A 23,536-nucleotide genomic window follows, 5' to 3' on the forward strand; every position below is an offset into this window, starting at 1 on the left:
AGAGTACAAAATCTAGCCTATTGATTCACTTGGATTCTATGAGGTTAAAGTGTCCATAAGAGGCAATAACAGTCTAGCCATGTGGCTAGACAAGCCAAGGGCCCCCTGGATCTACGATTATCCATTGAAACCTTGACTGGATGGAATGGAAAATACAGGTATATAAGGGGGACTGGTCCATCTGTTTGAGTCTATATAAAACATTCTGTATCACCAAGAATACCTAAACCCATGCCAGTTGCTACCAAGAAAAGTTAGGTGAGCCAATCTACTTATGTATGCTTATACTTCACTTCACTTTCTTGCAGTTACATACATTGGCCACCACAGTGTCCAAATTAATTAGTCCAAACAACCTTGGCATAATGTATGTAGAAAAGAATTAAGCCATCCTTTGACTTGCACGAATTTCCGCATAAGATGTTAAAAATATGACTGTTTTTCTTCACTACATCCCTACTCAAAATAGAAATTCTAATTTTATCGGCTTTCCAGAGACTCCATTAAGATACTTACATCCAACCACTTATCAATAATTGTGTTGGCCTCAGTTTGAAAGGGAGATTCTTCAAAGCTTTTGATCTGATTAATCTGAGACTGTAACTTCTTACAGGTGGTGCTGATCTCTGCAACATCTTCTGAGTGATTATCAAACTCCTGTTTAACAGCTTTTACCTGCAGAAAAATAACATATTATAGAGCACAATACAAACCAAACATTCTGCTTTTAATTTATAACAAACATGCAGAAGACCTATAATACATCAAGGCGCCATGGATGGTCTCCACTACGAAAGGACATAGAGATATATCATACAACATCATTGCTGCAATAAATAGATGTCAGAATATTATGCATAGAAGTATGCAAAGCAGACCATGTGTAAGGGATTGCACATGTTTATTTTGGAGGCCCCTGTACTAGCATTGCCTTTACAGAACAATTTCAGAAAAATATTTTGGTTCATTAAAGTGGTTGTAAAGGCTGTAGGTTTTTTACTTTCATGAATTCTATGCATGAAGGTAAAAAACCCTATGTGTGCAGCCGAGGTGCTCCTGGGTCTCTCCTTCCTCATTGACTGAGCCAGCAGTGGTAGCCATTACTGTCAATTACAGCCAGTGAGACAATGAAAAGAGAGTGGGACCGAGCAGCTTTCTGTGCGTGATTGGACACACAGAGCAGCGGCTTGGGAGCCAGCCCTAGCAAGCAGCTAGAGAGGGACCAGGAGCACCGACGGGGGGCCCCAAGAAGAAGAGGGCTAAGGCAGCTCTGTGCAAAACCATTGCACAGAGCAGGCAAGTATGACATATTGGTTATTTTTAAACAAAATAAAAATAAAAAATCCACCTTTAACATCCCTTTACACTTTGTTGATTAGCCAAGGACACATGGGTAAACATGCAAATAAAATTTAGCTTAATGGAAGTTCATAATGATGGAGCTCGACTCGTAGTCTACCATTGCTGAGTTCTCCTTTTATAGCTAGGTTGATTATACTGCTTATTGTTAGCTTGTGAAGTAAACAAAAGGCACAAGCCTTCAATAGTACAGTGCCTATTTATAACTGAACCTACACATCCAGTACTAACAGAACAGTGAAATAAAATGAGATATAAAGAAGATTTTGTGCTGTATACTGTAATGATGATCAGCCTTGTACCTTAATCATCGGCTGTTCATTACTCAGCACTGCAGCTCAGGTCTCTGCTGTGTACACATGATCTTCAAATTTATATAAAGCAAAATTCAGAAATTCCACCTATCGTTGATCAAGAGGTTTGTCTTTTTGCCAACACCCTAAAATAGGAGTCTGTCTGTCTCTAACTTCTTTCTGATTATTAATGTACCACCCTCCTAGATAGGTGCTAGGGTTAGGCAAATTTAGTTCTGGGTCACTGTATCCAGTGGAGCTGCAGTTCGTTGTCAGGTCGATTTAGTTTTGGCTAACTAATCAGTGTGATTGTTGATTGTTCTGGTCTTTTCTAGGCCTAAGTGACTGCAGGATTGACTGCTTTCACCTGGCCAGTCCAGAAACGTTCTAGAAATTAGTGGGCAGGAAGGGTCTAATCAGAAGCTGAATATTCATACAGCCCTGGCTAAGCCCTGGAGAGAGGTCCCCAGTTGGTGACTGGGAGTCTGTATAAATACTCTGAGCCAGAGAGCAGCTGGGTCTTTTTCCCTGAGGAGATCACAGCCTAAGAGGCCTGCTAGCCCCCTAGACCTTGCTGCAATGTGCCTACTCAGTTGGGCTGATTGAGGGGCTATGATTTTCTGAAAGGTGCTGAAGCTGAGAGATTCTTGTCTGAGGATATAGTCTGGTGTCCTGGTTTGAAAGTGTTTTGAGGATATTGGGAGGAGGCAACCAATTTTCCAAGAACATTTGTGAGTACGGACTGGTGAAAGAGATCCTAGAGGCTGTGTGCTGAAACCACCCCTCTTGTGCTAGAGTCAGTATGTGTAAAGGGGACATTGTGTCCAATGTCCTGAAGAGTCTATTTTATAATTCTTAGCATCCAGAGAGGAAGATAAATCTCTTCAAGTTGCTACTGGAAAGCCCAGTCCACTCTTTACTTCTGTAAGGGCTTGGCTCATATGAATGGGTGTTTTCTTTGGGAGTTTGACCATTACCTAATCCATAGTTATACAAGAGAATGCTCAGTGTCCTCAAATTGTTGCCAAAATTTATTGGAGTATTCCTACCATTACCCACTACCTATCCAAATTCTGATTAAAGTATCAGAAAAAGCATACCCCAAGACTGGTTAATGTGCCTGAAAAGTGATTGCAACTCTGTGTTTTATGGCAAAGGAAACTACTTGGAGAGTAAAGGAGCCAAGTAATCTAAGTGGCTTCTACAGGAGTAGCGCTTCATTAATCCCTTGGATTATTACTAAAGCAAAAAAAAAACCTATATGATGGACTTTTAAGGCACACCTAATTAAAGTAGAAGTACCCACTTTTATAATTTGTTAAACACATTACGTAAAACATACATATAAAGAAGGAATGTATTGTACATCTATAACATTGTCACCATCTACTAGCATAACCGATATGATCCTCTTGCACCCAACGTGTTTCGGAGTACAGATATCTCCTTTATCAGGGATTATATTGAAGAGGAAGACATATCTATAATATAATTTGAAACCAAGTAAGTATATAGCAACATGAAAATATACATATATATTGTGGATGACAATTGTACAAAGGATTGGAAAATACACTTACATATATTATGGTGATGTGGTAGATTGACATTCCATCATATTTCATTTATTTTTATTATTATTATACAGGTTTTATAAAGCACCAACAGTTTGCACAGCGCTTAACAAAATAAAGGCAGATGTTACATTACAATTTAGTACAAGAGGAACCAGAGGGCCCTGCTCTTTAGAGCTAACAATTTAAAAAGGAAGGGTCAATTGATGCGTGAGGGATGAGCTGATATTACAATTAAAAACAAAGAAACCATAAAAAGGACTGTGCTTAAAACTGCATAGTGTATCTATCCCAAAGAGCTGATTGGGATAGATACACTATGCAGTTCTAAGACTCCTTTTGACGGTTGAGATATTAAAGCAGAAAGTCAGCAAGCACAGTCCTTTTTATTGATTCTTTGTTTTTAATTGTAATATGATAAAATGTCAATCTACCACATCACCATAATATATGTAAGTGTATTTTCCAATCCTTTGTACAATTGTCATCCACAATATATGTATATTTTCATGTTGCTATATACTTACTTGTTTCAAATTATATTATAGATATATTTTCCTCTTAAATATACATCCCTGAATGAGGAGATATCTGTGCTCCAAAATGCGTTGGATGCAAGAGGATTATATCGGCTATGCTAGTAGATGGTGACAATGTTATAGCTGTACAATACATCCCTTCTCTATATGTATGTTTTACGTAATGCGTTTAACAAATAAAAACTTTTTACTGAAATATTCTTAGAATATTCTTATTCTTTAATTAGGTGTGCCTTAAAAATCCATCATAGGGAGCTTTTTCGCTTTCGTTTCAATACTGGATGTGGCAACAAACGCATAGAATTACCGCCCCGTATTCTTTCTGGATTGTTACTGTGTATTGTTTGTGTGTTCAGCCTGTCTGTGCTTATCTTTGTCACTTGCCTGATACCACTGGTACGGTCTATCATTGCTCCGTTTCCCCATCAGAATCATGGACGCCAACAGCACTTGACCTGGCAGCAGTGTGTTGATTTATTTACGGTCTGTTTGCTCTGACCAAATGCCTGAGGACTTGGCCTACTCTTTCATGTGACCTGCCTGTTATCAGCCATTGCGCATGAAGATGCAATAAATAAAAAATGCCCTTATGTAGCAAAGCATTCTGCACAAGCAAAATTACCTTTTTCAAGGTCTCCTGAAGATTTTCTTTTCCCATGTAAGATGACTGACAGGGCATTAAGGTCTCTGCTTTCTGAATAAGTGAACTTAGTTCCTTTTTGTAACTCTGAAACTTGCGGAGGAGTTCTATTATCGCCTCGCACTGCTCCTTGCTGCAAGAAAAATCAAGTTTATTCACTGGTTCTTGGTATACATTTGGCTACAGGAACAAAGTAAGAGGAATAAACCCCTTATTTTTTTTAAGCTCTGATAGAAGGGAAACAAGTAAATGCCTTCTACTTTACAAAGGTTCTAATTTCTAAGCTTTTTCTGAAAATGCCAGCTGCTTTGCTCTTCAGGCTAATCCTCAGGCTTTAACAAGCAGGCGGTCCTTGTTGCCCCAAAATGTATAGCCATGCCCCTACACTCTCCACATCATCCTCTAGATCCTCTCTGCATTTCTGCCTATGCTCCAGTTTATCGTTGTCCCCCGCCACACTGCTCCAACTCACCACTGCAAACCTCAGGTGCCTCGGGACTAATCTGCCGCCCCCAGCTGTGCCTCCACAGCCCGATTGACATCATCCTTCCAGCCACTTCCAAGCCTAGCTCTGCTGACCCAGGTGAGCAGGTTCTCTACATGCATGCTTTTCATTTTGCAATAAATGGGAGTGCAATTTTATATTTTGTTTGATTCTCATCTAACAATCTACAGTACAATCCAATCCTTTTTAAAACAGCTGCAGCTATGTTCTAATTCACCGCTATTTCTTATCACCTACTATTATGGACCAATTTATGAGACTCTTTTGGGACTTTAACACAATTTACCATTATCCTCTTCCTTTCCCTAGCCTGCCTAACACCAAAAACCAACACACCTCCCTTTCTATAGCATTTTCAGAAGGATATTGGCAGCTGTTACAGTAAAGTGGGGAAACTTTGAAGAGTATTAAATAGATTTTTAAACTTTGAAGAGTATTAAATAGATTTTTATTTACACTTTAACCTACCTGTGAGTGATATTCTGCATTGCATCCTCCCATAGCTTATCACACTCTTCAGGTCTATAGATCTCCTTGGAGCGTGTGGTGTGAAGAAGCTCCAGGAAGCCAGTAGAAATGGATGTCTTTTCATTTATGAATGATTCTAGCTTCTTCTCCAACTGCATCAATGATTTAATTCTATGATCAAAGCAAAGAAAGTCAGTGCCGCCTAACTTGCTTTCACCCAAGACAAAACCTTGAATAGTGTGGTGCTCATCAACATCTTTCTGAGTGCAATTCCAATAAGTTCATAGACCAGAACCCACAAATCAATGTCCAACAATTATTTCAAGGTACAACATTTAAAAACTCCCTGGTTATTTGTTTCAGCCTTTATTTTCACCAGATGACCCTGGCAGTTACACACTTCTTGTCCAAGGGTGACATTTCCTTGTACTGTATGGAGGATTAACATTGGTAAACTAGGCTGTTCACTAGTAATTTGAACTACAAACGCATCCCCGTATACTCATCTCTATAACATGGGGGGGGGGGGGGGTAGTCTATGGCAAGAGCTGAGAAGACTGGTAACACCCTCTAAGAGTTCAATTTAGAGAAGAGAAAGTTCTAAAGACACTGGATTGCTGGGATTTAACCTGATAGAAGAAAACAAAGAAAAAAAAAAGAAAATATAACTTTTTTGTTCTTTGGTTTCAATATACTTAAATTACAGCCACCGTGGAAACGATAAACGCAGGGTTTGATTTTATCATTTGTGTTACATGTTCTCCCTCTTTGAAATGATAAAGGATTGTTGAAATACATAGATTTGTGATTGCTGGACTTTAGACTTAAAGGGTTAGTTCACATTTACAAAAAAACTGCCTATGCAGGTAAGGGGTGCTTGGAGAAAAAAACAAAAAAGTGCAAGTTTGACTAAAGTTGGATAATTCATTTGCTATAGGTGTAGGATATTTATGTACCGCTGAAAGACTTCCAGAGATGGCATAATCCCACCCTTTCTTGTTGCTAGGATGTTACTAAGACACTCCCAGTGATTACTGTCCCCCCCCCCCCCCGCCCCACCATCACAGGAACAAGCCCCAAGCCTAGTATGGCACTTTGCGCGGGGGGGCGCAAAAAAAAGCTGTCCCTCCCCTTCCTCCCGCAAACAGAGCTGCCATCAAGTTCCGGCACTGAGCTCCGGTAATTGGCCCGACGGGCATGCTAGCGTGGGCACCAGGGGTCCCACATGCAATGATCGGATCTCCTTTCTATGGCAGCCGACACCTCTCTCCCCACTGACAGCCACAAACAGTTCACAGAGGATTCTCCTTCCCCCCCCCGCTTTGACTCCAAAATTCTGATGGACAGACAGGAGGAGGAGGGGCCAGGAAGGAAGGAGATTTCCCTGTAAGCGCTGAGCTGATGATCTGAGGTCTGTGTACAGTTTATAGATACAGTGGAGGGGGACACAATAACTGGGGGGGGGGGGGCTGGTAACACAAATGCACGCATGGTGAAGTGATGGGAGGGAGGGCGGTAAGGAGATAGCACAAGTCTTCTCCACTCCCAAAGCACCTCCCAACACATATCCCCTTACCGCCCTCAAATCAAATCAAAAGATGCTGCATCTCTTCCTGTCCCCTCTGACCCTCCTCCCACTGAGTCCCTCTGACCCTCCTCCCACTGAGTCCCTCTGACCCTCCTCCCAGGACGTAGGCAGTTTTTTGGTAAAGGTGAACTAATCCTTTATTGATTTTATATTAGTTGAAAAACAAAAAAATTATAAATCTGAATAGGTCAGCATGTCAAGAAAAGCATCACTGTCATCTAAGCTTTTAGAGCCGTTCATGGTTGGTCTTTTATGCATTGGGCATCAAACTCCGAAACCAGTCAAATCCTGTATGACTTTGTGGTGTTTGTTCTTGCTTTTTGACTTGCATATGAGTTCAGTGCTTTAATTTTCTTTTGCATACACGTTGAATTACATGGAATAGAACAGCTACTTAGATGCAACCAAATGCATGTGAATGCAAGCCCTAAGCAGCAAGCCATTTTCAGTCTGTACAAAGTATGAGTAATTTAATAAAATTATAGATTGTCTGGAAAGTGGATTACCAGTATCCGTGACCAAAACTGACAAAGATACCTCATTCAGCATTTTCAACAAGGACAAGTCACAACTATGAACTGTTATAAGAGCCTCTGACTGGTGGAAAGCTATTTTTACATGAGAGTAAAGTATAAAGACAAGAACCTGTATTCATTAAATCAGGGAATGAGATAAAAAAAAACGTCTGCATTCAGGAAAAAGTCAACCATGCAACAAAATAATGGAGGACGATTTAGACAGTAGTTGCTCAAGCATCTATCCAATGCTGAGTTTGCCTTTCTAATAAAGGATAGAGATTATATACTTTTATACAGGTTTTCAAATTCATAGAGTACCTTTGTTGGACAGCATGAACAGTTGGATCTCGAAGACCAATTTTATCAATCTGGTCCTGAATATCTTCAATATTTTTGCACAGGGCTTTTTGTCTGTTGTTTAGAGTCTCCAGTGTCTCGCTCTCCTGAAAGCTCTGAAGGTCCCTCAGAACAGCTTGTTGTGCATTTTCCAGTTTGTCGAAGAACATGCTAATCATTATCTGGCAAGAGGTTACCCCTCCATACTCTGGGAGTTCCAGAGTAATCTCAGCCATTTGCAGGTTGTCATCAAGTTTTTCAGCTTCTTGGCCAAGGCGGTAAATGTCCTTTTCAAGTTCCTCGAGGTTCTTCTGTTTCTCTAGCAGACTTTCCCTGTCCATAACAAGAACTGCAGATTTAGAATCAATTGATGCTTTAGCTGCTTTAAGAGAGACAAGAAAATTATCCAGTGCTTTAAGGGTTGTTTCTCGTTCTTTCATGAGTTCGTTTGTGCCTTTCAACTCCATTTTATACTGATTTAAAGTAGGTTCGGTGGATGACAAGTCCAAACTGTCACAGTGCTGGATCTCATTTTCAAAAGTATTTTGAACTTCCTGAAAAACAGAAAGCAGATGTACTGTGAAGAGATTAAAAGTTGAACCTTACAAAAGGTACAGAGACAACCGACCACCTAGTCCTATGGTCCCCTGAGGTAATTTGGCATGTACTATACATCCCTCTTTGCCAGGTTCTTGCTGTTCTTTTGGTTATTGCAATTTTAGGAACATGGTTCCCTTTTGTTGAACCCTTGATCTTACATGTTTTCTCTGTTGTGGATACCATGCTGTTTTGTATCGCTGTCTTGTGACAAAAAATAAAGAATAAAAAAAAAACAAAAAAATAAAAGTTTGACCTTAAAGACCTAATAGGTGTTCTAATCCCTCTCCACTCTATCCAAAAAAAAAAAAAAAAATGGCTTTAGTTAACAGTAAAACCTTGAATTGAGAGTGTTTTGCAAGACCAGCAATTTTTTTTATAACTCTTGAATGGATAAACGAGCGATGTCTTGATATACAAGTAGTGTCACATCACAACCGAGTTTAAAAGAGAAGAGATACACCTCTAAGGGACGGTTCCCACTGAGGCAGCACGACTTGCAGCGAGACTGCCTCAGGCGACCTGCACACAACTTCAGCGGCGACTTGCAAAATTACTTCTGTATAGAAGTCAATGTAAGTCGCCTCAAATCGCCCTTAAAGTCGTACAGGAACCTTTTTCTAAGTCGGAGCGACTTGAGTTGCTCCTATTAGAACAATTCCATTGTACAGAACGGAACGTGACTTGTCAGGCGGCTGAGTCGCCTGGCAAGTCGTCCCAGTGTGAATCGAGTCTCAGTGCAGCAATATGATCTAATGAAGGTACATCTAGCAACTCACATGGTTGATGATTAAAACAGGCACATCTAAGTTTGCAGGCATCGTGCATACTTAGATGTGCCCATTTTAATCAAAAACCATGCGAGTTGCTAGATGTACCTTCATTAAATCTAAATATACTGTTAAACTTATGTCGCATACACACGACCAAACTTTCCAGCAGAAAAGGTCTGACAGAATGATTCCGTCGGATATTACGATCGTGTGTGGGCTTTATCTGACTTTTTTCTTCAAAGATTCAGACGGACCTATAAATAGAACATGTTTCAAATCTGTCCGACAGAATCAATTTCTATTGGGAAAGCCGTCCGTCTTATGCTGGTCCGACGGAGCAAATAACGCTAGGGCAGCTATTGGCTAATGAACTTCCTTTTCTAGTCCCGTCGTACGTCATCACGTTCAAAATGAACGGATTGTGGTCCGTTCGGTCGGAAGTGATCGTAACTCCATCGAAAGTCCATTGGAATTCCGTCAGTGTATATGGCATTAGAGGAGCCTCTCTTCTCTTTTATACTCTGTAGCTCCTGCTGCATTTTGCTTCTAATCCCCTTGTGAAGACACCATTTGTGGATGGACATTTCCTGGTTACACAACCTATCACATTGCTTTAATCTTTTTATATGGACTACAAACTGAAGCACTTATGAATAAATGGCTGTGGAATGAAGCATCTGAGTTTACTATTATTTCTTATGGGGGAAATTTGCTTTGCTATACGAGTGCTTTGGATTACAAGCATGTTTCTGGAATGAATTATGCTTGCAATCCAAGGTTTTACTGTACTTTAAAGGTCCCCTATAGCAAAATATATTGGCCTTTATTATTATTTATCTACACCTTGAAATGCAGATCCAGTAAAAGTGACAGTTACCTAGATTGGGACAAATCATAGAAAACTGCTGGGGGATTTACAATAGTTAGCTTTTATTCATATGGTTTAAACCTTTACTCCAAAAGAAAAATGCTGCTGTAGCTGCTTATAAAGGGGTAGCAAGAGCTAGACCCCTTTCACACTGAGGCGTTTTTTCAGTGGCTTTTGGGCTAAAAATAGAAAGTAAAGCACCTGAAAAACGGCTGCTTTGCAGTCTCAATGTGAAAGTCCAAAGCCCTGGCAGGACGTTAAAAAAAACCTCCTGCAAGCAGCATCTTTGGAGCGGTGACCTCTCCTAAACCGCCCCTGCCCACTGAAATGAATGGGCAGCGCCACCGAACCACCAAAGCACCGCTGCACGTCGTTTTAACCCTTTTTCGGCTGCTAGGAGAGGTTAAAAGCACTGCTAGTGGCCGAAAACCTCTGCAAAAACTATGGTAAAGCGCCACTAAAGATAGCAGCACTTTACGGCCGACACCCCAGTGAAAGCAGCCTTAGGGTTTACTTTAATTTTGGTGCTTTAGCCTTGGATTACACTGCCGCTGTTTCAGTCTCTCAACTTATCTGACATGCCTGCGTAACTTCATTTCGGCTTGCATACGACTTCAACAGAAGTCACTGGAAGTCAATGGAAGTCATGTTGAAGTTGCACCAAAGTAGTTCAGGAATATTTTTCTAAGTCAAAGCAACTTGAGTTGCACCGATAAGAATGGTTCCAGTGCAGTTAATGGGCCGCGACTTGTCACGTGACTTTGAACACTCAAGTTGCATGACAAGTGATGGCAGTGTGAACCAGGGCTTAATTTCCATATAAAATGACACATCCACCTAAGAATATCCTGTCCACAGGGTGACAATTCTGCAGTGATTTTGCTACAGAACAAACAGTATTGTCACCCTGTCACAGGAATAGTAAATTAACAGCTCTACTGGCATGATTACCAGCTAATAAACTAGATTACAGGCAGACTCATTGGAGGAAAGACACAATCTGCTGCATTAATGACAGACATATAGAGTACGTAATTTAGGCTTTTGCCCACAGTTACACTTTAAATTTTAAAAAATCGTGGATTTAAATATTACTCACCAAGTGCTGTAGAAGTTGACATCTTGATCTTATTGTGAATATACTAAAACACTTTTTGATAGTGATCCAATCACTTCAATACATAATTTATCAGATGTAAAAGACTAAATTTTATTGGTGTCAACATCTGAAAATGCCTGTGGTTCAATTTGCGGACCTTCTTTTCCCAATTCAGCAACATGCAGGTTTGGTCAAAGTGAAAATGATGTGTCTGTTTATCATTTGCTTGGCAAACATATTAGGGGGTTGTCACCTTTGGGCCATAAACCAAACCAATTACCCTGGGAATCAAAAGGCAAGACCGCCCATAACCTGATAATTCAGTTGTTGGTAGATAGTGCACAGCTGAAATCCTTGATGGGTACCCCATTGCAGTTGCCAGGTGCTACTGCAGGTTACCACTGCTAAATCTGAAATTAAAGAGTGAAATCTGTAATTTGGTAAAATAATTTTCTGTTGTGAATAAGGAACACGTGCCCATTACCACTTGAGTAAATCTATGCTGTCAATGACTGGATCCTTAAATAATAATGGCTTATGAAACTGGCCCTCTACCAAAAAACAATCACACTGTGTCTATACCTTTATTTCCTGCAAAACGGAATCAATTTTTGATGCCATGAAGGTCTCCATCTTCTCTTCCTGATAACGGTCATTTAATCCTGAAGGTACATCATCATCAGATGACAAATGGCTATATGATGCACCATTTAGTGATGGTATCTCGGAATCCTGTGTGTCCAAGTTCCTTAATTCTTGTAAAGCAGCTTGCTTAGCAAGTTCTATCTTTTCAAAAAATCCATCAATCATCTTTAGGCAGGATGTTTCTCCCCCATGCTCTGGGTCTTCCAAGTAGATTTCTGCTGGTACCAAGCGGTCATCTAGATCTTTAGCCTCCATCCTTAACCTATGAACTTTGTGCTCTAGTAGCTCAATATTCCTCTGTTTTTGTAGAATGATAATTCGGTCCTTTTCACTCACAGCCGCTACAGCCTGAATGGACCACTTAGTTGATGGCAGAGAAGATAAAAATGACTCCAGGTCTTTCAGAAGAGTCTCACGTTCCTTCATGGCTTCACTTGTTGCTTCTAGTTGTATTTTGTAGTCTTGCACAATGGACTGGACAGCTTGCACATCGACAGGACTTGCTGCGTCAATGACATCGGCAGCAGATTCCAGGTTATCACATCGCTGAATCTGATCTTCTACAGAACTCTGGAACTCCTACAAAGTGATAAAATAAAATTAGTACATGTTAGGAAAATTAATTCAATTTGTTAAAAAAACAAAAATCACATATTTGATGGCCAACTACAGCTAAACCTAATTTAGCTTAGTTTTGGACAAGGTCTAAAGGACTAGTTCACCATTTCTCAACCTTTGCAACACAGAGGAACCCTTGAAATAACTTCTCAGTCTCGGGGAACCCCTACTAAAAATACTAGATCTACAACTCACGACATTAGTGTGATGTTCAGTGGGAAGAATGCTCCTTATATTTGTGATTATTTCGAAAATATACCTGCCATCAGTGTGAGCTTATCTGAGAGGTAGAAACTGCTCATTGCTTAAAGTGGTTGTAAACCCTTACAACACACTTTTTGCTACAGGAAAGCCTATAATAAGGCTTACCTGCAAGCCTATAATAAGGCTTACCTGTAGCTACCCTGTATACTGTATCTCCTAAACCTAAATGGTTTAGGAGATATCCCCTGTATTTGGATGTGCTGACATCATCGGCACATATGCACTGAAGCGAACTGAAGCAATGGACCGGTGTACGTGGATGGCTGCGGAGGCTTCGATCTCAGTTAAGTAATTCATAATGAGCTATTATGCTAGGCATACTAGCTCATTATGCCTTTGTCTTGCAGGTTTTAAGTTTTCTTAGGTTTACAAGCACTTTAAGGACTCTAGCAGCCTCTGGAGGAACCCTAGTTGAGAAACTATGGTCTAGAACCTATTTTAGGTTTAAATGTTATCTATATCTCTATTAAAACAAAACTTCCATGAAGAAGGTCTGTTCTATTGAAACTTACCATCTCTACCCTAAAGTAATATTTCCTACAAAGCATTTTAAAAGTAAAACTTTTGTGACGCTTCCAGGAGGCGCCTACCTCCTGGTAAAGCTGGGTGTTTAAAATGCCATGTGACTGCGCAGCTGCATTGGACTGGAGATATCAATATTCTCCCTGTCTGGACATTGGTCAAAAACAGGAAGTGGAAAGCTCTCCAATGAAGGCAGCAAAAACAACCTTGCAGATGAGGGAGGCCAGTGTTAAATCAGAAATCTTGATCTGCATACAGTACTTGATCTAGTTCAGCGGCCCATGAAAGAACTGAAGCCACTGGGTTAGCATGAAGGCCATGTAGCTAAAGTTTTCATAAGAAGAGGTCAACAATGACAACAGGCTACAGCACACCTGAGTTTTAATTGAAATAAATGACAATGCATGAAAAACACATTGCAATTTTCTTGATTCACAATAGCATGCTGTTTCATGCACATCCATTGATTTCAATAGGAAATGCATATGCCTTAAAACAGAGGTGTGAATCCAGCCCCAGTCTCCAATCAAATTGCTAGTAGCTTCCAGGCTTTACAACTGTGCCACCTGCTGGTGATATTTAATATTGCACAAATAAAAGTTAATTTTCAGCTCCACTATTTTTGTGGTCGGACTACTGTTGGATGAACAATGTAAACAATAGCTGTACTATCATCCTATCATAGCTGTGGGATGGGGGGAAAGGCAAACCCAAAAGGAACCTCTCTCCTAAGCAACTCACTGAACTTCCACACTGCTGAAAACAATGGCCATTTTGGCATGGGAACTAGAAGAAGATGTGCACACCAATGACAACACTATATAATTAATAATTACAAGGGGAAAAGCTAGCTTGAATTTACACTGAACAAATGTTTACCTGGAGATCCTGATACACTGAACGTATACTGGAGACAGTGAACTTTTCCATCTCTTTGACTGGACTGTGCAGGTTTGATTCACATAGAACAGACACGTCTTGCTCAATAGGCAGAAGCACATTTATCGTAATCAACAGAGACTGTATCCTGGCCAAAAACAATGTGATAATAAAGCATTAAAACATTATGCAAGATGAAAATTAAACCATACAAAAATATGATACATTGATGACATTTCTTTCATACAGTTCTTATATTTTACATGCAAGACTTCAGAAAACAATAAAAAGGGGGACTCTGCTGCTGCTCCAGCTCTGTGAATGATTTTATTCTTTGTAATGCAAGAATACCTTGCAGTTAACCTTCTCTGACTCCTTTGAGATTTCACAAATGGTGGCTTAACCTTGGTTTGTAGAAAGGGTTCTTTATTGTTAGAGCAGTTAAATGTGGAATCCCCTTCCCAGGAATTGGTGCTAGCTGGAGTGTCGACAACCTCCAAAAACTTTTAAATTTCTTCCTCAGGAAACAGAGCATAAGGGCCATGGGAATTGCTACAGAATAAAAATCACACAAAAATCACATAGGTTGAACTGGAACGTATTTTTTTTCAACCTTATAAACTGTGACTAATATTATCTAAACTTCGTATCGAGGTATTAGTTTGAACTACAACCAAGAAAAGAATTTACTGAGAACAAAGTCGAACAGAGAAATAAAATTAGCAGCTAGCTGACCACTTAGCTCAGTGTTATATTAAGATTCTGGAGTAGATGTTTTTTCAAATTTAGAAGTACACCACACTGAAGGGTGGCTTCTGAGTCATTGACCTAAATGGATTAAAAATGAGCAATTGGCACCCCTTCCGATTAGGGGCTCTGTGGTGTCAGAAATGCCTTTATGACCACTGAAGCTCAGAGTTCTGAAGGATGAGATGACTGCAGTTTGGGCCTACTGAGAATTTGGACACAGCCCAAAACTGATATTTCTGTAACCTATCAATGGAATCAAGTTAGAGCGGTACTAAAGTCCATGATATTTACCTCTCCTTCAATGGTTTGTAATCCTTTGCCAGCACTGACACCTTACACCCAGCCTCTTATGGGTGCTGGGCTGCGACCATCTCCATTAGCTGGTGTGGGGTGACGTCACTATTGTTCCTGCGCAGGAGATCATTCATCACAACACACAAGATCTGTGCCGCAATGTAAACTGAGCTGTAGCTGTGCAGCTCAGGGTACATTCCAGAGAAGACTGAAAGGCAAGTTGTTTATTTTACTGCAGAAGAGCCATTGCATGTCCCTTCATCAATAAACAGCCTGTCTGCTCACAGCTTTTTCAAATGAGACTTGAGTTCCACTTTAAGTAAAAGTGATTATTCTTTCTTTTTAATTGTGTATGTCTTTTTTTTATTAACTGATACCAATAGGTTTCTTTGATTTCTCTGAAATTTTTTTAAAATGAACAGTGTGCATAACACTTGAAGGTCACACCGAGATGTAATCATTGAACTAAAACTAGCCATACATTAATAGATTTTTGAATAAACATTAATTTGAAAATTCCGATCAGTACATTTGATGACATGATGAATATATTTTCAAAAGTACTTCTAAGCATTTGCTTCTGGAGCGAATGAACTTTCCCACATGAAAATCACATTCACGGTTAGAAATTTGTTCATTCGAAAAAACGTTCATCCACCTCCTTCTAATTTTCTTGTTGCTGAGGTTGAAAACAAATGTCAAATTTTATCCCACTAATGATTAGAAAATCAGATTAATATTCATAAAAGAAATTTTAAACAAACTTCTATTAGTGTATGGCCAGCTTATGAGTTTGAAGTGCTGGGCACTTTATCTGAGAACATGGGACCAACCCAGGCACTACACTAAAGCCCCATACACACTCTAGAATTTTTCTACAGATTTTTTCCTTCAGATTTACCCAAACCATATAATATGAGGTCAAACCTTAGGAGTTTCAGTGTGTATGCAATCAGGCAGGCCCTTGCACTACATGGTTTTGGTAAATCTGAAGACAAAAATCAGCAGAAAATCTGATAGTGTGTATGGGGCTTTACAGTGCCTTAAAAAAAAAATATTTATACCCCTTGAAATTTTCCACATTTTGTCATGTTACAACCAAAAACATAAATGTATTCTATTTGGATTTTATGTGTTAGACCAACACAAAGTGGCACATCATTTTGAAGTGGAAGGAAAATGATAAATGGTTTTCTATTGTTTTTAAAAATAAATATCTGAAAAGTGTGGCATGCATTTGTATTCATCCCCCTTTACTCTGATACCCTCAACTAAAATCTAGGTGAATCAATTGCCTTTAGAAGTCACCAAATTAGTAAATAGAGTCCACCTGTGTGTAATTTAATCTCAGTATAAATACAGCTGTTCTGTGAAGCCCTCAGAGGTTTTTTTTAGAGAACCTTAGTAAACAAACAGGATCATGAAGGCCAAGGAACACACCAGACAGGTCAGAAATAACGTTGTGGAGAAGTTTAAGGGGGGTTAGGCTTTAAAAAAAAATCCCAAGCTTTAAACATCTCACGGAGCACTGTTCAATCCATCATCAGAAAATGGAAAGGAGTATGGCAGAACTGCAAATCTAAAAAGACATGGCTGTCCACCTAAACTGACAGGCTGGGCAAGAGAAGCAGCCAAGAGGCCCATGGTAACTCTGGAGGAGCTGCAGAGATGCACAGCTCAGGTGGAGAATCTGTCCACAGGACAACTATTAGTTGTGCACTCCACAAATCTGGCCTTAATGGAAGAGTGGCAAGAAGAAAGCCATTGTTACAAGAAAGCCATAAGAAGTCCCATTTGAAGTTTGTGAGAAATCATGTGGGGGACACAGCAAACATGTGGAATAAGGTGCTCTGGTCAGATGAGACCACAATTGAGCAAAATAATATTTGTGGGGTGTAAAACTAACACTGCACATCACCTGAACACACCACCCCCACCATGAAACATGGTGGTGGCAGCATCATGTTGTGTGGATGCTTTTCTTCATCAGGGACAGGGAAGCTGGTCAGAGTTGATGGGAAGATGCAAATATTTGAAGTTAAAGCTAAATATCAATAGGATATTATACATTATTTAGTTAGGTTATGCACTCAGAGTAAGACAGTATTGCTTTTCATTTTTAATTGCATGCTTTCTACAAGGGGGAGAGAGTAGCGTGATAATCTCTTCAGTGTACTGCTTCACCTTCATTATCCAGTCAGACTGTACAGGTTCTAGACACGTCTGTATTGCTCAAACACAATGTAGTCTTTATAGTAGTATTTTGGAGTTCAGGACCTGATTCTCTGCTTTTGTATTTCGCTGGTAGCTTGGTGTTCTGCTTTAGACCAGGTTCACACTATTGTTGTCTGTGCAATGCCAGTTCAGCCATACAGTTGTGTGGCTTAACTTGCATTGGATTTAACAGAAAAAAAGGTGCAGCTGCTTGCTATGGGGGCACTCGGCAGGACGGAGCAGCCAGGAGCACCGAAGAGGGACCCGAGAAGAGGAAAACCTGGGTAGCTCTGTGCAAAACCACTACACAGAGCAGGTAAGTATAACATGTTTGTTATTTTTAAATAAAAAACAAAAAAACTAAAACTAGACTTTAGTATCATTTTAAGGCCCAGTTCACACTGATGTGGCAACCCCTCCAACTTTTGAGCACTTGTTACATCAGATGTAGGACCCTATTCTGTGCAATAGAATCATTCTAATCGGTGCAACTTAAGTAGCTCCGATTTAGAAAAAGATTCCTGCACTACTTTTGGTCTGACTTGCATTGACTTCTGTTAAAGAACTTGCATACAAGTTGTGCAGAAGTAATGCTGGGGTCTGACGTGAAAGTTGCATGAAAGTTACGGGAGTGTGAAACCGGGCTAACTAAAAAAAAGAGCAGTAATATCCATAGATATGCAGATTATTCTCCACTCTGGCTGGCTGATGATCATCACATGCCTATGATCAGGGCTTTTTTTCCTTACAAAATAGGTACAGAGACACCTCTCTTCCAATTTGCCCCTCTCCACCCTACCCATCTTCAATTTCCGTCTTTTGATCCCATCCCCTACCCACCTCCCAGCACTGCTCCTTTTAGAGAAACCCGTACCAAGTATTTTGTGGTACTAAATAATTTGTATGGAATTTATAAAGAAATGCAGTAAACTGAAGCCCCTGCAACCAGCAACAATAGCCCCCCTGTCCCCCGTCAACAGCAGATCTGTCCCAGGAACAATAGGCCCCTACCAGCCAGAATTGGCTGCTGTGAGATCTACTGTTGGCCAACCCCTACCAGCCACCCAACAGTGGATCTGCCAGCAGCCATCATCAATAGTACCTCCAGCAGCCAGCAACAATAGACCCCTCCCTCAACAGTAAATCCTGCCCAGCAACAATTTACCCTCCCAGCAACAATTGACCCCCCCAGAAACATAAGGCAACCCCTGCAGCAATAGACTCCTCCTTTAACAATAGATCGCACCCAGCAACAATGGACCCTCCAGCATACTGCAGCACCCCTTGCCATTACATACATTACGTTTTGGAGGTGCCCGAACTGCATACCTGCTTAAAAAAGCCCCGCCTATGGTACCTTTTATATAATAAAGGAATGTGAAATGATATTGAAAATTCAGTTTGCTATCCGGTATAAACTTTACCCTCTCTGACACAAGACGGTATGGTGTTTCAAAGAAACAGGTCTGTATCTTAGTCACCAGTTCATTTTTTTTTTACAGTAGATCTGATGAAGATGAGTTATTAATTTTCCTACAAACCTGATATTAATTTCTTCAGTAACCTCTTTCATGACAGACTGAAGAGCAGACATTGTTTCAGAGCAGTTTGCCTTTTGATCACCAGACAAAATTTTCTCCATTGCCTGTGATGTGGACTCCAACTGTCTCCAGGATTTGTTTAGCTGTGCCTGTAAAACCTAAATTGTAAATGTAAAAATGTATTACTTTCCTTATTTTTTTAGAATGTTAAAATACAGTATGGTATATATAAAAATTGTGAATTTAACATATTAAACAACATAAACACATGAATATATTATACCAACTTCATATTTGAGTCTCCTGACCTATGCATGCCCTAGATCAGTGGTCACCAAACTGCAGCCTGGGGGCTGGATGTGGCCCTTTGCTTGTTTTTATCTGGCCTTTGGGGCACTATTTCCTTCAATCTCAGCAACAGTGGGGCATAATTCCTGCCACTAACACCGACAACGGGGCACTATTCCTCCCACTGATTTCAATGATGGGGCACTATTCCTCCTGGTGATCCCCCTAATACCAAAGAGGGGACACTCTACTTCCAACGACACCAGGATATTATCTACTTCACTGGCCACAGTATGGTCCCACTAAAGTTTGAAGGACAGTAAACTGGCCCCTTGTTTAGAAAGTTTGGAGACCCCTGCCCTAGATTGTCCATGGAGAATAGCGATTGATCAATTCTCTACATTTAATAACTGAGAATATGATCTAAACAATCTGCAGTTTTAACATTTTGCTGTTTATGTAACCCGTTAGATTTCAAGTGCTTCGTATATTTTATATCCCCTCTACATCTCATTCTACAAACAGCTACCTGTAAATAAAGAGACACTACATTTAAAACAGTTAAGCAACTCGGGGGCAGGGAAACGTGAGAATTCAGGGAGCCAACAGTGTAGCAACAGTGGGAGTAGAACTCCTGTCTTGCAGCACTCAGGTCGTTGGTTTGAATCCTGCCTGCATTGAGCTTGCATGTTCTCATTATTCTTTCTTGGGTTTCCTCCCACAGTACAAAGGTTTCTTGGTCCTAGTGTGTGTATGTATTTATGTGAGATAGGGACCTTAGATTGTGAGCTCCTTGAGCGCAGGGCTGATGTGAATGTACAGTATGTTAACCACTGCAAAAATTGTCGGTGCTACATAAATATCCGTAAAAAATTAAAAACAAAATCAGAAATAAACCAGTACACTAAAACACATCTAAGATGGAAGATTTCAATCCATTTTTTTTTTAATGAGGATCTTATGATAATCATGATCTTATGTTTTTCAAGAATAAAAACATGTCCCGATAAAGTCACAGAGCAGAAACACAGCAACCTCTACCTCTAGTTCTTGATGTCTGCTTAGAAGTTCATTAACATCTTGAGCCTCATGGGGACTCTCAGCATCAAGCTTCTCTCTTGACCTCTGCAGTAGTAGTTCCAGGTCTCTCTTCTGTGCTTCATATCTAATAAAACAATATGCAGATCTTTAGAGCGTCAAAACAATGAAATCTTGGAAACAAACAGGTTTATTCTAGAAACAATACAAAAAGCAAAAGCATTTGGATAAAGCAGCCTTTCGCAACCTATTTACCACTGAGGAATCCCTGAAATAATTTTCAGGTCTTTGGGATCCTCTGCTAAAACCATTTAATTTTAAGTCAGTGGGGAAAATACCACTTATCTAGGTGGGCAGTAGGAAGCATGTCCCTACACATAGGTGACCAGTGGGAAAATTTCCTTCACATAGGTGGCCAGTGGCAAGAAAGCCCCGACAGTGGTGGTCAGAATGCAATAAAATTTGGCTTGATCAGTAGGGACTAGCGAATTTCAATCCAGCCTGTCAGAAATTTTTGGATCGATCGGTGCTGTCGGCTAAAGCAGAAGTCTCCCCACTATCAGAATGCAATAACTCTGATGGAAGATGGAAGGACCCGATTCCCTCATCCACACACTCAATGTGGAGGTGGGGGGGGGGGGGGATTGAGTACTTTTTTGTTCCTTCAACCTGCTGGTTGAACAAAAAAAAAATGAAACATGTATGGGCTGCTTTACAGACAACCAAAAACGAGCATTTGTGCCATGCTGCTTGCTCTGCCGAGTGGCATTTGCCCTAGCATTATGCAGGCACCATCAAATGGGAGGTCAGGTTAAGGAACTCCTATCCACCGCTAGAGGAACTCTAGGGTTTCAAGAAACCCTGGTTGAGAATGGTTGGGTTAAAGTGCAGTTACCCATAGTAACCATTCAGAATTCACTTTACATAGATCCTGACTGGATACCAGCATAATAAGCTTTGCACTGTTTTACTAAAAAATATTTATACTGAAATATACTTACTGTAATGTAATGTGATGCAACTAGCTAAGAGGGATATTTCATTCAATGACCAACAACCATTTGACCTAAATTGCATATATCTATAGACCATTATCTTTAATCTGTGTCAATAAGATTTAGACCCCTTCCACACTGAGGCTGTTTTCAGGCACTTTAGCGCTGGAAATAGCCTCTGCTAAGCGCCTGAAAACCACCTCCCATCCATTTAAGTTTATCTTTTCACACTGAAGCGATGAGCTTGCGGGACATTCCGCTCTATTTAGCACGCATAAAACATCCTGCCCATTGGAATGAATGGACAGCGCTTCCGAAGCGACTCAACACTGGATTTTATAACCCCTTCTTTGGTGTTAAAAGCACACCACTAGCGGCCGAAAGGCCCTGCTACAACAAGCTTTTTTTTAATTTGCATGGTTACATTGCGCATCTGCATATCTATGCTTACATCTGTAGCTGCTTGTCTAGGGTAGGGCCTTTTGTCTCAGTGTCTTTTGGGATACTGCCTCCATTCTGGTGCACAGCCTTAGAAATCTGAGAATAAAATAGGTAATACATGTTAAAAATACAACTTCCTGGCAAATGGTTATTTTTTCCTACAAAGAAAAGGCTTGCCTTTCCCTATAGATTACATGCACACAAGCAGCTTGGGCTCTCCTCCTCTATAATTGGGAGCAAACTCAACAGATATAGCATACTTAAGACCATCTGTCTTCATAGACAGTTTAAGTCCCTGTGTAAATGGGCATCAGCCAAAGAAACACACTGGCAAATGAAAAACCAAGAAAACATTCAAAAGATCTTGACATGAGCAGATATATTTATATATTGGAGCAAAAAACAAGGATGAGAAGAAGCAGCAACCTGAAATTATCAACACAAGCAAAAAAAGGATTCCTGCAAAAAGCAACTGATCTTTTCCAAGTCATCAGAAATTAAAAAAAAAAAATGTAGAATTGGATGTAGTTTATGAACCTCCAGGAGCCTTTAGATTCTGATTCAGCAGATGAAAGTTGCCATGGACTTGAGAATAACTCTAATTAGACAAATGGGTAGAAGCTAGCTAGGGGGTTTTAGAAATCCAAAAGCAATAACTGGGTATTGTTTAATATGCATGTACGATAGCCAGTGATATACACTATATTACCAAAAGTATTTGGACACCTGCCTTTACACGCACATAATTTTTAATGGCATCCCATTCTTAATCCGTAGGGTTCAATATTGTGTTGGCCCATCCTTTGCAGCTATAACAGCTTCAACTCTTCTGGGAAGGATGTCTTCAAGGTTTAGGAGTGTGTCTATGGGAATGTATGACCATTCTTCCAGAAGTGCATTTGTGAGGTCAGGCACTGATGTAGACGAGAAGAAGACCTTGCTTGCAGCTTCCGCTCAAATTCATCCTAAACGTGTTATATCAAGTTCTCTGTGCAGACCAGTCAAGCTCCTCCACCCCAAACTCAATCATCCATGTCTTTATGGACCTTGCTTTGTGCACTGGTGCACAATTATGTTTGAACAGGAAGGGACCCACCCCAAGCTGTTCCCACAAAGTTGGGATCATGAAATTGTCCAAAAGTTCTTAGTAAGCTGACACCTTAAGAGCTACCTTCACTGGAACTAAGGGGCCAAGCCCAACCCCTGAAAAGCAACCAAGGCCCATAAAGACAGGGCTTAGCAAGTTTGAGGTGGAGGAACTTGACTGGCCTCCACAGAGTCCTGACCTCAACCTGATAGAATACCTTTGAGATGAATTAAAGAGCAGACTGCAAGCCAGGTCTTTTTGTCCAACACTGGTGCCTGACCTAAAAAATTTGCTTCCGGAAGAATGGTCAAACATTCCCATAGACACACTCCTCAACATTGTGGCCAGCCTTCACAGAAGAGTTGAAGCTGCTATAACTGCAAAGGGTGGGCCAACCCAATACTGACTAAAACTGGGTCGCCAGTAAAGTTCATGTGAGTGTAAAGTGGGGGTGTCCCAATACTTTTGGTAATATAGTGTATTTTAATCCTTTAGTCATCAGGAATATTTAAAAGCTCTGCAGCATTACACAGTTGCAAACTGTTCCACTGCAACTGCCAAGAATGATTCCCAAATAACAAACTAGAAGTTAGAAGAGCCAGTTTGTTTTGACTCTTAGCCTGAAGTCTTTTGTATAGATCAAAGCCGATTTATGACAGATTCCAAGTAAACCAAACACAGCGAAATATTTCGGTAAGATCAGCAAGAGGTGAATGTCGGTTTTAAACTGCCTGCAAGAAGAAAGCATGGAAAACGCAATAACCAAACAGTAAGGCTGAACTGTCCGGGTGCCAGAGATGTGC

At 40.3% G+C, this 23,536-nt stretch overlaps 1 protein-coding gene across 4 annotated transcripts in view; it reads right to left on the reverse strand.

Annotated features, from left to right (window-relative positions):
- SYNE2 (spectrin repeat containing nuclear envelope protein 2) overlaps positions 1–23,536 on the reverse strand; it is a 529,925-nt gene that overhangs the window by 331,092 nt on the left and 175,297 nt on the right. For all 4 annotated transcript variants that reach the window (XM_077464352.1, XM_077464354.1, XM_077464353.1 and 1 more), the window contains exons 24-32: positions 21,657–21,742; positions 20,214–20,337; positions 18,885–19,042; positions 14,086–14,233; positions 11,740–12,381; positions 7,803–8,374; positions 5,379–5,549; positions 4,388–4,538; positions 517–675 (exon numbers count right to left, since the gene is read on the reverse strand). In XM_077464352.1, coding sequence (XP_077320478.1) covers positions 517–675; positions 4,388–4,538; positions 5,379–5,549; positions 7,803–8,374; positions 11,740–12,381; positions 14,086–14,233; positions 18,885–19,042; positions 20,214–20,337; positions 21,657–21,742 — 2,211 coding nt within the window. The remainder of the gene's footprint in view (positions 1–516; positions 676–4,387; positions 4,539–5,378; positions 5,550–7,802; positions 8,375–11,739; positions 12,382–14,085; positions 14,234–18,884; positions 19,043–20,213; positions 20,338–21,656; positions 21,743–23,536) is intronic.

The sequence above is a fragment of the Lithobates pipiens genome, unplaced genomic scaffold (assembly GCF_037356315.1).
Source record: "Lithobates pipiens isolate NorthernLeopardFrog02 unplaced genomic scaffold, aLitPip1_a1.2 Scaffold_30, whole genome shotgun sequence".
Classification (NCBI taxonomy): domain Eukaryota; kingdom Metazoa; phylum Chordata; class Amphibia; order Anura; family Ranidae; genus Lithobates; species Lithobates pipiens.